General features: G+C 40.0%; 1 protein-coding gene across 1 annotated transcript; it reads right to left on the bottom strand.

The window, feature by feature from the left end:
- Positions 1-272: 272 nt before the first annotated feature.
- ST3GAL5 (ST3 beta-galactoside alpha-2,3-sialyltransferase 5) lies at positions 273-10,870 on the bottom strand. Its single transcript, XM_026034120.1, is given in 7 exon segments — positions 273-674; positions 1,834-1,992; positions 4,545-4,731; positions 6,095-6,438; positions 8,790-8,904; positions 10,749-10,804; positions 10,806-10,870. Coding segments are annotated over 7 exon segments (1,188 nt in total). The 5' UTR covers positions 10,869-10,870; the 3' UTR covers positions 273-410.
- Positions 10,871-12,829: the final 1,959 nt, after the last annotated feature.

Raw genomic sequence — 12,829 nt, 5'->3', positions numbered from 1 at the left:
TGGAAAAAAAAACCCAATAATAATCTCTTATGCTTTTAGACAACTCGGGTTTAGCATTTGTGCGCACCATATACACCTGAAAACAAAAACTCCGCTTTTCCACGGGCAACTTAAAACATTACAAACGTTACATATTTAAATGGACCTCTTCAATCAAAGTCATATTTACACAGCTATCCACAAAAAAATGTGCAAAGTAAAATGCAGTATCGAAATTAATTTAAAAAGTTCAACAAATTAAACCTGACGTAAAAAAGAAAAAAAGAAAAAAAAAAAAAAGGAAAAAAAGACGGGAGAGATTCCAGTCCATTTTGTACACCCTTTAGCAAATCACTGAGGACAGTAAAGGGGTTGTTCCAAAGGAACCTCTGGGAAGTTGACAAGTCCAAAGCAGAGGCTCGCTGGCCAGCCTAGCTGTCTTTGGTGCAGAACTCACAATGGATCCCGCCCGTGAGGTCTTGGACGACCTTTTCTTTGATCAGTCTCTGGAGGAATCTGGTCTCGCCCGTCACGTTGTGCATCGTCTGCCAGTTCATGGCGGCCATGCAGAGGTTGTTGTAGTAGTGCAGAGGGGCGCTGGGCTGGTCCAGGGCGTAGCCGAAGCCTGCTAAGCTCACTTCGTCGCACAGGTGCGTGGCCAGAACCACTGCCGTGACCCCAATCGTGGGCACATTCTGCAAACGGGGAAAAAAACCAGCCTGCTCAACTCACATACACACTGGTTTTGAGAGTTTTATAACATTTTACAGTGTTATAAATGGATTTATTAGCTCTCCTGTAGGATATATAATAAGAATAATAATATAATAAGAATAAAAATCAAATCACATTCTGTCAAGGCAAGGGGAACACTACTGCAGGAAATAATTCCTTTGAAATCACTTTAAAACTGAACAATTAAAATCTGGATAACCGCCCTGAAAAAGAACTGTGGCCTTCGGCTCTGTATTCTTCCCTGTGAACTGAATGCAACATCTCCTATTTCTAAATTATTTAACTGCAAATAAACCTTTGCTCCAGCACTTCAGGGACTGCTTACATGTTGTTAAAACTGACATTCTTGATCCCTGTTTACTTCAGTCTTGAGCTAACAATATTCTTCAGAATACTACTTTTCACTGGAAAACCCTTGGAGAAGGTACATATGCAAAGACACAACTAAAACGTACATACTTGGTATATTACATTTTTAATAAATAAACATTGCAAGGTGAGAAGAACCTTCAAAATATCTGTGCAATGCAATGATGTTATCATGAAATGCTCTTACACAAGACAGGCAAACTTTGGAAATACTGAATGGCTCATTCAGAAAAACTGAATGGTTGTTGAGAGTTTCTCACAATCCCAGAGAACTAGTGGCACCCAATTTCTTAGGTACAAAACTAAAAAATTAACTAAAATACCTTTTCCTGCAGTGTTTAATTAAACTGGGCAATTCATGGCTTCTTACTATTGCTGAAGCTACGGATGCAGAGGGAGGTGGTGCCCATGAGCTGCCATTCAGCACATTGGTATGCACATAATTCCAAGAGCTGGAAGGAATTGCTGGAGAAAAGGGATATTTCACACTTGCCCTGTTTCCGTTTCCCCTCTGCTCTCACTACAGCTGCAGAGAACTGCCAGAAGCTGGTCTCGGGAGTGATTTAACCTGGTTAAGCAGCAAAACCACTAGCGAATGGAAGAGTCTTTTGAGAGAGTTAGTTTCCATATTACTTCATACCTGCTCAGAAATTGCACAGGGAGACTGTATTGAAAGAAGAGGCCCAAACATTTTTAGTTTATTTCACTTTGTATTTTTGTGAAACCTCTTTCTTGTAGAGAGCATCTTACCTTATCCCAGCCCCAGAATTTTGATCGAGGTTCAGGGAACTGCAAAATGTCCAGAGCAGTCTCTTTAACAATGACTGGATTCAGAATCCGAAACTGTTTTGATGTAAAAGGAACTTTCTCAGCAACCTCCTTCCAAAAGAAGAGTCGCATCCACAGAGGCTAAGAGAAAGAACAATGAGTTCAGATCCTCTCTCCAAAGGGCAACTTTGACACCCAAGTTATCAGGATTCATCTCAGATCATAAGAAGAATCATGAAACTGTTTACAGCTAGGACAGCTCAGGAATATCAGCACACAATGAAGCGATTGACTCAAGAGAGGAAAGTCTCAAACTACCTGTAATTGCAGACAATTGCAACAAGGGGTTGTAACTGCAGACAGGAGTAGGAAGGGAAAGCTTGTTTAGTGTTTTATATGAGTGCACTTTGTTTCTCATAAGCCACCCTATCCATCCGACCTGCAGATTCCCTGGATTTTCCCCAGCACAATGGAGCAGTATTTAACGAAACGGGAAGTGGAACCTCAGCTTTAGAGACATTAACCAGGGCACTGTGCAGCAAGCGCTGGATTTAAAACCATTTTGCTCAGGCTTTGAAGCAGACGGTTCCTGTTTGACAGTCTCCATTAGTGATAAACACAACACTCCAGACAAAGGATTTACACAAGGCTCAGCAAGCTGGATTCCCACCAGTTACTTGCAGTCAATTGGACGTGTGCTCATGGAAGAAAATAATACCACATCAGGCTCGTTTTAGACATCTTTTCCTGTAATGTTTAATATTAAGCAAATGGTAAAACTGAGACAGCTGCAACATACAGCTGTTTTTTAAACCAGCCTATTTCTACACTGAGGTGCAACTCTGCAGTAGCTAGTAATTAAATCCAGGATCTGATTAAATCTAGGCTGCTGTGGTCCCTTCCTTCCCCTCACTCCCTTGCAACAGTTTACTGAAGTAGCAGTGCATGCACAGGAAGGTGACCCACCTGAAAACCTAATATTGCCAAGTTTGTTTTCAGCTCAAGGAGTTCCCCAATCTGACTTTCCACCAAAGCGGAATCACACCAGAGCATGCAAGGTGTGAATGGAGAGGTGCTGATGCACATATCCTTGTGCCTCTTTTCAGCACAAATACAAGCATTTTATACAAGTACTGGAGGTGACTGAACAAGAAGAGAGAAAGAGCTTGCCATAAGAAGTGAAAGGGCTGAACCACTCATGGCACTAACAGGATAAGATGACCAGCACCAGAAGCTTAAAGACTGGATTTTGGGATAGACAGAGGAGACACAAAATGGCAATTCCATTTTCTCTTCTCATTTCATATTTAGGGCATATTTACACACATTAGGGGCAGCACTGCTCTTAAAGAGAAGAAAAGCAACTTTTTTGAGGGAAGTTTTTGAGGGCTGAAAACAAGTTGTGGCAGTCATTCTTTAAAAGCAAGTTTAAAAGCTGAATCAACTAGAAAGCTTATAGAACAAGTCCATCAGGGATTCAACCCCAATCTGAAAGATGCAAGTACATAAAATTGTCATATTCCTGCAGATAGAGGGTATGGACCACATTGCCTTGTTCTCAGTAAAAAACAAGGAGTGATCAGTTGTTATTCAGTCCGTACTTTTACACAGTCAAGAAAGTCTCCTCTCCCCAAAACACTCTCAGATTACTCAGAACAAGCCAATCTCCTAGCGCACACACACACACACTGCACTACGACAAGAGGAAGTTCTGGTCAATATGAGGCAGCTCTTCCATATGACTTGACATCATAATAGTCACAATTAAAAGGGGGGGTTGAAATACCTAAAATATTATGTATTAAATTGTGAAGGAGCCCAATTGGCTTTCTTATAAATCTATCTCAAATGAAAGCTCAGGGCAGGTTTCTTGATTTGCCTTTTTCCCTCCCTCCCCCCCACCCCTCTCTTTCTTTTTTTTTTTTTTTCTCCAATTTGTGGTTAGAAAAGCCTTGCCAGTGGCTTTCAACTCGGGGGCATTAAATGCCAGCAAACTGAAAGAGGTCAAACCCACAAATTTAAAGAGATTTGGGGAAACAGGAAAACCTTCCCTCATTTCCCTAGAAAACTCCGTTTGGGGGAATGCACTTGAATTATTTTAATGAGAAAGGAATAACTTATTAATTTAGTACTACAGATAATGTGAATAACAAACACACATTGGCCTCAGATATACATGAGGCATGTATGCCACTGTAGTAGCACAGTCTGTAGCTGTTAAAAGAAATGGTCTGGCCTCCTAAAATCTCATTTCTATTTCTGGCTCTGCAGACTTTAGCAAGTCACTTCAGCTTGCTGTGAAAGGAACTCCATTTCATTAAATATTCAATATGCCATGCAGTTTTGTGCCTGTAACCCACCAAGATCTATATAGTAATCAGCAGTATATATATATACACACACACACACATATATGTGTGTATATATATATATACAGTATATACAGTATACATATATATATATACAGTGTATATATATATGTGTGTGTGTATATATATATATATATATAAAAATCAGCAGCATGCAACTTCAACTTGAATGCTGGTACTAACTGAAATTAGTAGATATTAAAAAAATACATACAAGATACTAAATACAAACCAGGAAATACTGGTCAATCAATTTCCTAAGCATGAGAAATCAAAAAGAAAAAGTAAAAACCCACAAGTATGTAATATTGTCCCTTTACATACCAAGGTTTCGTTTTTAATCATTGCTCGAAGCCAGTTGAAATCGACACTTTTAAACAAGACAGCCACGAACAAGCTGGCAGGATGATACTCGTGCTCGGAAAGTGGAGCTCCTTCTGGATAAGTCATCCTTATAGTTGTTTTATTTCCAACATGATCTGTGTATCCGTGAACTGGTGCATCATTTAACCTAGAAAAAAAGTTTAAACACACACTAAACTGCACAGGGATGCAATTTAATTAAAATGTTAAGACAGTAAGCAAAGAACTTGTATTTGGCCCACAGCTTTTTATCAGAGCTGAGTGCAGCGTTTCCAGTATCTCTGTGTTCCTCACTTCACACACTCATCTATTCCTTATCTCCGAGAGGCAGCCAATTCTATTTTGGGATTTAAGTGTCACAAGTGCCAAATTCTGAAAGGAAGAGCTTGAAGGAGAAGTGCTTAAAACAGCACTGCAGAATTTCACTTTGTCTCGTGCCAGCTCAAAGAGGCTTAAAAGGGGAAGGAAAAGAAAGTACATAGGAAATTTTATGTATTTTTTCACACGTGTATGTGAGTTTACACACAAGAAATGCCTTCACATTATCCCTTCACTAACTCACACAGCAATATAAAGCTTTCTGTGGTCCTGTGCCAATCCTGCTCACCTGGACATCAGCTGGTAAGAAGAGCCTCAACCAGCTCATGAATTCTGCAGAACTATCAGCAAAAGCCCTACAAATATTTTTATTTCAAAACCAGTCACCTCCGCACTCTTACACCCACCATTTCAGCAATTAGTGCAAATCCTCTGCTCCTCCCAACGTCGAAATGTTTGTATAGTTTTGTGTAAGAGATATTCACTCACTGGATCAACCTCTTGCTTTTCAAGGGGAGCCTCTTTTGCTTTACAAAACTATTTATCAAAATATCTGTATTAAATTTATCATTTACATGACAAAATACAAAGAAAGAGAACTGTTCCATTCAGAAGGCAGGAGTGCAGACAGACGTGCATCTAACACAAACATCAAACAATTGTGTGGATAATCACAGAACCATGCCCTATTCCTGAAAATATAAGCAAATATCAGCATGCTATAAAGTATGTAAGCAAATTGCAAGGTGAAACTATCACTCGTTTTTATTGTGCTTGAAATAGCTTTTCTAAGAAAAGTACATAAACATGTCAAATAATCAAGAGGGTGAGGGTAGAAACAAGTCCTAAAGCCTACCTTAAAAAAAAACCTTAAACATGTGAATGGATAAAACAAATGAATATATTTTCTCTGATTTCATTGGATCATCAATCATTTCTGCCCATGTTTTCTGATAACTGATATCAAAACGCACAAATTACAGTGAATTCTTGCCTTTCCCATATGATGACTGTTACTTCGCTCCTCAGTCTCTGAATCCTACCAGGTCACAAGCACATTTCTCAGAAGAACTTACAAAAAAGTCTTGCAAGTTCTGTGAGCAGCTGGAGATACTTTCCTCTCCCAAAACAAGTCTGCTCATAAAGCAAAACTGAAGTAGTTTGAATCCTTAAATAGAAGGGAAAATACTTACCTTATAACAATATCAAACTGATTCAGTAAGTGTCCTAGCTCTGAGCCATGAAGGATTCCACCACTGCCAATGACAACGCAGCGTTTACAGTGTTTGGACTTCAAATCTTCCGGCAAATCATGCTCAGGCAAGAGTTCAAGGATGCTCTGAAGCTTATCAAAGAACTTGTGAAATCCAAAGGGAGGTTCATATTTAAATAAAGCTTCATCTTCATTCACATTTTTTCTTACAAAAGGAGATATGTCCATGCTATATTTTTCTGCAAATAACTTTGCCATTTCCTTTTTTGCATGAGAAGGTCGGCACTGTCCCTGCAGCACAGCGCTGGCATACTGTTGTGCTTTCTAAAACAAAATATGCAAAATTGCAGTCAGGAAAGCTACTTTCAGTGACAGAAACAGCCCTCCCAAATCAACCCACCTGGGATTGCCAGCACGATACCAAACACAGGCTTTTAAAAAGAAAGCTTAAACCAAGAAACACAGGATTAGTCAGTGCAGGATGAAAACCTGCAACTCAGTGTCTCTCCTAGTCATCTAGCCCATCCAGTCATCTAGGCAGGAGCTTTTCTAAACAATAAATTTAGATAATGAGAGAGGTAAGTGAATATAATACCCTTTATAGAAAGGTACAGGAAAGATGTGCCCCATGGGGCAGCTCAAAAAACTTCAAACTGCTACTTATAAAAGCGAAAAAAAAAACCTGAGTTGCTGCTACCCATCTTATTTAGCAGAAAAACAGCAAGAGGAAGTCTATACTGCTGCTCAAAAGTGTGACCCGACCACAGCAGGGTTACCAGACACCTCAGCTGGAAAGACTCAAACGGCGTGGCGGGCTTGCTCACAAATCAACATGAGGCTACTTTCTAAAGATATCGCTAAAATGGTACTTTTATAACTAAGCACAACATTAAGAGGAATGCAAAAAGTGATCTCAGGTTCACTTCAAAAGATAAATAACCAATATAAGCGACTACAGTTCTGTATCATCTTACAGCTGAATCTATTTATGGAAATTGCATATTAATATGTCTCATTAGAAAAAGCTCTTCATGAGCGTTGTTTTTAGAAATCTGTAGTGGCAAGCTGCTACTTGAAATAAGGAAGCAGAGAAATAGCCAGTTGCTACTTTTACCATTTACAAAAACAGCCATTTGCATGTTCTCTATCCCCCAGCAGGACTCTGCTCATCTTTCCTCCTCTTTAATCGTGAAACATTAGAGAACAAGAGGCTGAGAAAGCCAGAATTCAAATCCGGTGCTTACACAGTTCCCCTTTTGCACTCATAAGAAAACAGGAGTGTTTATCTGGATGAATGAAACGTAGCTGTGGAGGGATATGGCAGGTTAGTGGTTTGTTTTGTTTTTTTCTTATGGCTTCTCAAGAGCTGCCTCTACCACTATGAGAGAGCCCCAGGCACTGTAGGTACATGAACACCACACTCCTTTGGGCTGTGCATGACAGAACCACTTCATGACATCTTCTGAGAACAGGACTTCATGCACCCTGAGAAGAACCTCATTTTTCAGCCCATCAGTGAAAACCAATGCCCAGCTGTGTCACTAGAAAAAGGGGAACGTGTACAGCTGTACATCCCTATATCTATTCTTATCACACTGTTAGCTCTTTTGCTGGTTATTGCCATCATAAAACTGCTTATCAAAGACTGGTGACGTGCTGTGCCAGTCACCAGACAAGTGCCCAAGGACTTTACAACCTGCAACTGCTGTCCAGCTAGACAGTGCCAGCAAAACCAAAATGAACTATAGTGCAGCAATAAAACACAGCCCACACAGCCCTCTGCAATGCAGCAACTCAAAGTCAAGTGCAGCATAATAAAGAGCAAACAGGTAAGTAGGAAAAGGCAGAAAAGCTACAGCAAGATTTATGGAAAGTCTTATAGCCTCCTTTTAGACAAGCTTTAAAGCCACATGCAAAACCATACTTGAAGCAAATATCTCCTATTAACAGAGTTCCCCCACAAAGAAAACCCCAAACAGAAGCAAAAAATCTCTATAGAGCTGCACCTTCCTACATAACATCTGCTCATGCTTGCTAATATCTGAGCAGCTGCAAGGCAAATCAGAATGGGGAACTGGTTTGGGGGTAAAATAAAGTTTGGGTTTGGGCGCTGTGTTGCTTTTCACTGGCGTTCATTTCCTGACCACAAAAACATTTGCATTGACACTATGGACAGAAAATGAAGCAGGAGCATGCGAGATCACTCCTTAAAATGCAGGGCCAGCTAAAAACACGAGTGAAACTGGTCTTGGTGACCACAGCTTCAGCCTCCTCCTGGAAGCACTCACATGGCAGCAGTCAGGTAACACCTCGACTTGCACATGAGCACAGGGAACAGCAGCCCTGGTTGAACTTTAAGTCTGTAGCACTGTCTCTCACATTACAAATGCCACGATGACATGTCCATTTCAAGTGTTATTCTTAACAGTCAGGCATGTTGTTCTCTCATTTCATCCCTAAATTCCAGTTCTCTGTGCACTGCTCACCATCACCATTCCACAAGAACACCACCCAGAGGTCCTATGGGACGAAATAAAGCAAAATACATTTGCCTTCTCAGAATGACTTCATCAGCTCCACCAATACAGATCCTAACAACTCTTGTATTGTACACACACACACACAAAAAAAAAACAACCACACATACCCCACAAAAAAAAAAATCCTACACCAACCTTTACACGATCGAGGTCCACATATGGCATTTTTGTTCTGTCACATTCTTCAGGGTCAAAATGTAGTTTGATGATATAAAGGAAGCATACTCCGACCACAAACAATAGAAAAAGTCTGAAAACAAATAGGTATGTGTAAGAAATAGATGGAAGAGGAAAAAAAAAAAAGATTTTTGCAGCATTTAACCTACTGTTATATGAGTTATTTTAAACAACTTTAAGACAATTTAAGAACTTCAAAGACATACGTGCATTCACTTCAAATCAACAAAAACTAATGCACTGAGTGCTATAAACATTCTAAAAGTTTAAAGACAGATCTGCACAAATCTGCTAACCTAAAGATGCTTTAATATAGAAACTGCTCTAAACTGACACTTTGGCTTCCCACAATTCTATACCTGTATCACACACTTTAAATACAACACGTATCAACAGCTCTCCTTACAAAAGGATCCAAAAACAACTTTATTTTGAACTACAGATTTTCATGCAAGTGGCAACAACAACAAAGCAAAACCTTCAGCTCACTGGAAGGTCAGAATGCAGATTTAGATGCTTGTCATGAAAAGCCTTATTTATTTATTTATTTATATTCTCAAAATACTTAGAAGAAAAAAATAATCCTTTATAACTGAGTAACGTAAGTTAGCACACTTCTGTTACGCTTACTTCTCATTACAAAGTAATCTCACTATTTATCTCAAAATGTTCAGTTGGTTCATTTCAGGTCTCAACAACTTTGCAAAAACTGTAACATGTGTTTGGAGTTGTGATTGCACTTGGCATATGTAGTGCAACCTTTGTTACTGCTTTTCATACTAGATTTTTAATTATTTCCTATGATCCTCTAAAGGTTGCACATGTATTTCAATGTCTTAAAAATATACCACCTACCAGGCGTTTCTTGCTTCTGTAAACTCACCCGGGTAAACTTTCTATAGGTTTCAGGGATCATCTTGACCATATTCTTCACCAACTTCTGTAATGCACCACCCACACTAAACCACATTTACCATACAGATAATCACCAAGTTTCAGTAGTACCAGGACACGTAGCGTGCAGGCTAATACATACCACTGTCAATCTTTCATAATTTGCAGTATCCGCCCTAAATGCTATGATAATAGTGAAAAATTCTGTCCAAAACTAACAAGGTGGCCATGGGAAAAGAAGTACTATTCTAGGGTTTGATTTAACTTATTTCAGTTTTATATTGATAGGCATCTAAAACCTTCCTCAGGATGTTAGACTGCATCTCCTGAAAAATCAGCCAACCCAGCAGAAATAAGGAACACACAGACAGATGCACGAGGCTCCTTTTCCTCTACCGAGGTTTAAGGAGTTATTTCTAGACTAAGCTGAGACTGCATCATTCAGGTGTGCAAAACATCTGTGAAACTATCAGCCTAGTTTTAAGTTTTTGATTTGTTCTTTAAAAACATTTTAAGTCTAAAAATTCAAGTCACAAAGTATCACAGTAGTGAGATACTGGTTTTACACGTAATTTGGGATATATATTTAGACACACTTTCTAAATCCAAGGCGACCCTAAATACATACACACAGCAACCAATATTTTGTGGTGTAACATCATGGAAGAAAAGTCTCCATAAACGAACAAACAAACTGTGAGGGATCACATCCTCCTTCTATCCTAAAACTTTCATTGTCCTTAATTTGCATCAGTTATCAGACCTTGTCCCTTTTACTGATCTGGAGTACTGATGAGCAAAGTGCTGGAATCTCACATTACCTGGGGAAAACCAGTGATACTGCAAGCGAGATTAAGCACCTCAAAATGTTTTATCTGCCAAAAATGAGAACTAGGTGCCTGACCCTCCATTCAGTCGCTCTAGAAAACCCCACCTCTTGTTTGTTCCATCCTATGTTCCCTAGTATGTTCCCTACTAGGGTAGGGCAGCTGCCCTTTGAATTACCCCAACAGTGACACTTACTTGGGAGTACCTTTTAAAAACCTGCTTGGTCTTTTCATCTTTGGGTGCGACTGTCTTATACCATTGCACAGGAGGTGAATGGTTGCTTTTTAACTTCACACAGGTATCGTCACTCAGCATTGCTGCAGAAAGAAGGAAAAAAAAACATTACAGTGTTTGCTGAACAGAAATCATTCAGAGGGCATCTGGAGACTTAACTTACTCTGCTTCCCAGAGATTTTTGGTTATCTTGTCAAAACCACTGAATCACTGCCAACTACCTCATGATTAATCACACACTCATTTCAAGTGCACTGCTAGGAGATTTTTCTAAAAATATGCGAATGTTTCCCAGTAGGTAAAAGAATTTACCCACAGAATCCTTAGCACATATTCCCCATTTGAACTAACCTATATGGACGCTTTAGAGTACTGTCTATTTGAGGTAACTACCAACTCATGTTCTTAATCACAAAGCTATAGAACTGATAGGGCAAAAGGTCCCTTCCAGCAGTCAAATCCAATTGAATGAAATTCTAGGAACACCTAAACTTGCAAGAAGACACCAAGCTCGACTCTCTTCACACTGCTGCATGTCACTTCTCAGGAACAAATCTGAGACACATAAAAGGTTGAAGACCCCAAACCATCCTGATACAAGGCAGAACAAGGAGAGATGAAGACGAACACGGAACTTACAGTCCGCTAAAGAGCCAGCAACAGTCAAGTGAGGCTTTCTGGAGCCATCTCCAAGCAGTCATATCCCACAAAACAGAGTGAGGCTAATGGGCTTTGCCAACAGAAAGCTTTACCATTTACCTCCAACGTAAGTAATACCATAATATTGTGATATTACTGAAGGGATAAGCAACAATAAAAACAGCACCAAGCAGCCAAACTGAACTTTCGTCCTCCTATTCATCTGCACTCCATCTCCATTTTGCTCCCAGCTAAGAAGTGCAGCAAACTGATCAAGTCCACACAGGACAAGCCTAGTGTGCATCAGGAAAACTTGTTGCAAGGGCCATATCCAACAGGCAAGCTGGAATACCCAGGTGAAATGCTCCACCTTCGCACCTCCAGGATAGGACACATGCCCTCCCTGTCCCACTTTGCAGCCAGGACCTCTTGGCACCCCTCATCGTTACTGAGGACCCACTGCTTTTAAACAAACACGCACATGGTATCACATAGGGATCAGGAGCTTGGTACAAAGTCCAGGGTTGCTCCTGATATGGCAAAAATGGACACAGCGGGATCACCAGGGAGGCTTGTCCGGGACGGCACAAGCAAGAGGCACTTCGCACTATTTGGCTAATGGACAGGGTATCACTCCCAGTATGGATGTAACTGGATCACCGTCTATAGGGACCTAGATCAGGGGGAGAATTTGGCAGGAAAGAATCAGCATCACACTAGGTATCAAAAGATGCATCACCAGACTGAAAGACAGATTCCGACCAAAGAGGCAGCTTTGCAGTGAACATTACACGGTCCAAGTGATAGCGCTTCTTTGCAAAGTAGTGTTTTATCTGCTAGGATCTAAGTTCTCCTGTAACTTGACAGAAACTCTCGGTTATGAAATGCTGTCCTGCAGATGTAAATCCTGGTACTGCCCAATGGCACTAAGATGCTCTAGGAATCAGTCTGCAGGGTGTTATAACCAAACCAATCTCATCTGTGCAGTTTAAATAGCCAAAGAAGAGCCATTCACATACAGCAAGCTTTAAAAAACTTCCACAAATGAAAATTTCCTATTACAGAAGTGTTCACAGAGTTTCTAAAACCGGTGTGTTTTTAATGAAGTCTTTCAAAATAAAGGAAAGGGAAAGATGTAGATATCTGAAAGACAGATGAACTGAATGATAAAGACAAAAGCAGATTAATAGGAAAGCAGGACTATAATAAACAAGTACCATCAACAAGTCTTTCCAGTCTCTGAACAAAATAAATTCCAGCTTCAACCCCAATAAATTCCAGCTTCAACCCCAAAGGATTGATGCACTCATCTCGAGTGCACAAAGAGAAAGCTGGCACCTTATTAAAAAAGCAAACACAGAGCATTTAATTAAACATCTCAGCACGTCCTTTCCGAGTTAAAT

This window comes from Nothoprocta perdicaria, unplaced genomic scaffold (genome assembly GCF_003342845.1).
Source record: "Nothoprocta perdicaria isolate Ctin4 unplaced genomic scaffold, notPer1 scaffold_14, whole genome shotgun sequence".
Lineage (NCBI taxonomy): Eukaryota > Metazoa > Chordata > Aves > Tinamiformes > Tinamidae > Nothoprocta > Nothoprocta perdicaria.
This window is presented reverse-complemented; position numbering and strand designations above follow the sequence as displayed.